This window comes from Corapipo altera, unplaced genomic scaffold (assembly GCF_003945725.1).
Source record: "Corapipo altera isolate COAL_440 unplaced genomic scaffold, ASM394572v1 45, whole genome shotgun sequence".
NCBI lineage: Eukaryota > Metazoa > Chordata > Aves > Passeriformes > Pipridae > Corapipo > Corapipo altera.
Window position 1 is genome coordinate 2,940,355 of NW_020884877.1, and position 2,042 is coordinate 2,942,396.

Consider the following 2,042-nt stretch of genomic DNA (forward strand, 5'->3'; position numbering starts at 1 on the left):
ACAAGAATGAAGAAACAAAACTTATTTTTAATCTTACTTCAAAAACACAATGATGGACCAGTTATCCTATCACCAACCATGGCCAACAGCAGGTGTCAGGTATAGTTCAAACCTATACTGGTATTTTCCCACTGTCCAGATAGACAGAACTGGTCTCTGCAGCTGATTCCACTCAGCCTATATATAGTGTGACTGAAAACAGTGACATGCACATGTTTTGTACCAAGAATAATTTAAATATTAGCTAAACAGATAATTCCTAAATGCCAGATCAGACACATTTTCCTTTATTCATCTACATTCATTTATTTTGAATAAGTATTTCAGGAATGCAAAACAAAGATGTTCTCTTAGGTATCTAATACGTACTCGTTCTTTTGAAAACGCTATATTTTTAAAAAGCAGCAGAGTGGATTAAGAGAAAATAATCCCACCACTGACAAAAGCCAGCTGGAAGCAGGAATGCAAACTATTTCTGTTAATAGCATTTTGCTGGAAAATCACAAACCTCTCTACAAAGTAAGATATTTGGTGCTCATATATGGAGTCTGTGAGCTGCAAAGGTTAGTGAAGTGCAACATCACAAAAAGCAACAATGAGGATGGCTGTGCAGGATACGCTGCTCCTCCTGATGGTTCTGTACTTTCTCTTCTTTGTGTTTGCTTACAAACACATCCCATAAAACTGCCTTTACACCTGAACTAGTCTGAAGTTTCCAACATACAAATTACTTTTGTTTTCAATTTGCCTCCTGAACCCATTATTCTACCATTACTGCTGTTATCCTGCAGGTGTAAATCCAGCTTAGAGTATTCCAGTTACTCCCATCTCCACTTTTTATGGGGTCATCTCTGGTATCAGCCCCAGCTGTGCATCACAATTCACATTGCTGACTGCTGAACAGTGAGCTACAGAGAAAGAGATTTTGAAACAATGTCAGTAGATAAAGGGAACCAATGGAAACATGGAACAGTATGATCTGATGCAGATTCCCTTATATATACCACAAAAGTACTTTCCCTAAAGCTCAAACACAGGGATGTCCTTTAGCACCTCCTATAGTGACTATTTATTGAGCAGCTATCAGTATCTACATGATGTATATTTAACCATATATCCTACTGCTGTACATAAATTATAACTGCACCACACTCACGTTCTGTGAGCTAATTTATTAAACACCAGCGCGTAACATAAGGTGCTCGACAGTTAGCTCAGTGGAAAAACTGATCAAATTGTTCCTCTGCTGCTTCTCCCTCAGCCTGCTGCCAGGACTCAGGGCAGCTGCCAAGGGGTCGCACACTCAGAGAAGTTAAACTGGCATCTATCCCACTCCCTTCGCAGAAGGAGTGACTGGGCATTGGAACGGGCTGCCCGGGGAGGTCACTGTCCCTGGAGGTGCTGAAGGACAGACCGGACGCGGCGCTCGGTACCGCGGTGCGGTCGAACTCTGGAGTCACGTCGGTGCTCCGCGGACCCATCCCGCGCTCCCGTGAGGCGGCGCCAGGGGGCGCGCGCGCGCGCGGCCCGCCCTGGGCGCGAGGCGAACGCGGAGCCAATAGAGAGCAGCGTCGCGCGGCCGCGGGTGCCGGCGGGACAAGATGGTGTCGGCGCGCGCGCTCCGCGTGGTGCGCTGCGGGGGCGGCGCCCTGAGCGGCGCCAGGGCCGTGTTCTCCGCCGACTCCAAGTGCGTGGGGCAGGGGGACGGGAGCTCCACACACGGAGGGAGGGTTGGGGGGGAGCTCCCGAGCTCCGTGCCGAGCTCTGCCCGCCGGTGTCCCCGCGGCCTGCGGCCCCCGCGGGGCAGTCGGGCCCCTTGTCTCCCCGCGGTAACGCCGTTTGCCCCCGCAGGTACCTGCTCTGCGCCTCCGGGGACTTCGTGAAGGTGTACAGCGTGACCACCGAGGAGACCCTGCGGCTCATGGGCGGCCACGCCGACCTGGTCACGGGCATCCAGCTCAACCCACACAACCACATGCAGGTTTGCGAGGGGAAGGTCTGGGTGGGGATGGGGATGGGGGTGCCCCTGGCCCTCCTGTGCC

The 2,042-nt window shown here is 51.1% G+C and overlaps 1 protein-coding gene across 1 annotated transcript in view; it reads left to right on the forward strand.

The window, feature by feature from the left end:
• The first annotated feature begins 1,588 nt into the window (after positions 1 to 1,588).
• Positions 1,589 to 2,042, forward strand: part of WDR75 (WD repeat domain 75) — a 15,842-nt gene continuing 15,388 nt past the window's right edge. Inside the window, exons 1-2 of the mRNA XM_027637094.1 lie at positions 1,589 to 1,687; positions 1,852 to 1,981. Coding sequence (XP_027492895.1) covers positions 1,602 to 1,687; positions 1,852 to 1,981 — 216 coding nt within the window. The 5' untranslated portion in view covers positions 1,589 to 1,601. The remainder of the gene's footprint in view (positions 1,688 to 1,851; positions 1,982 to 2,042) is intronic.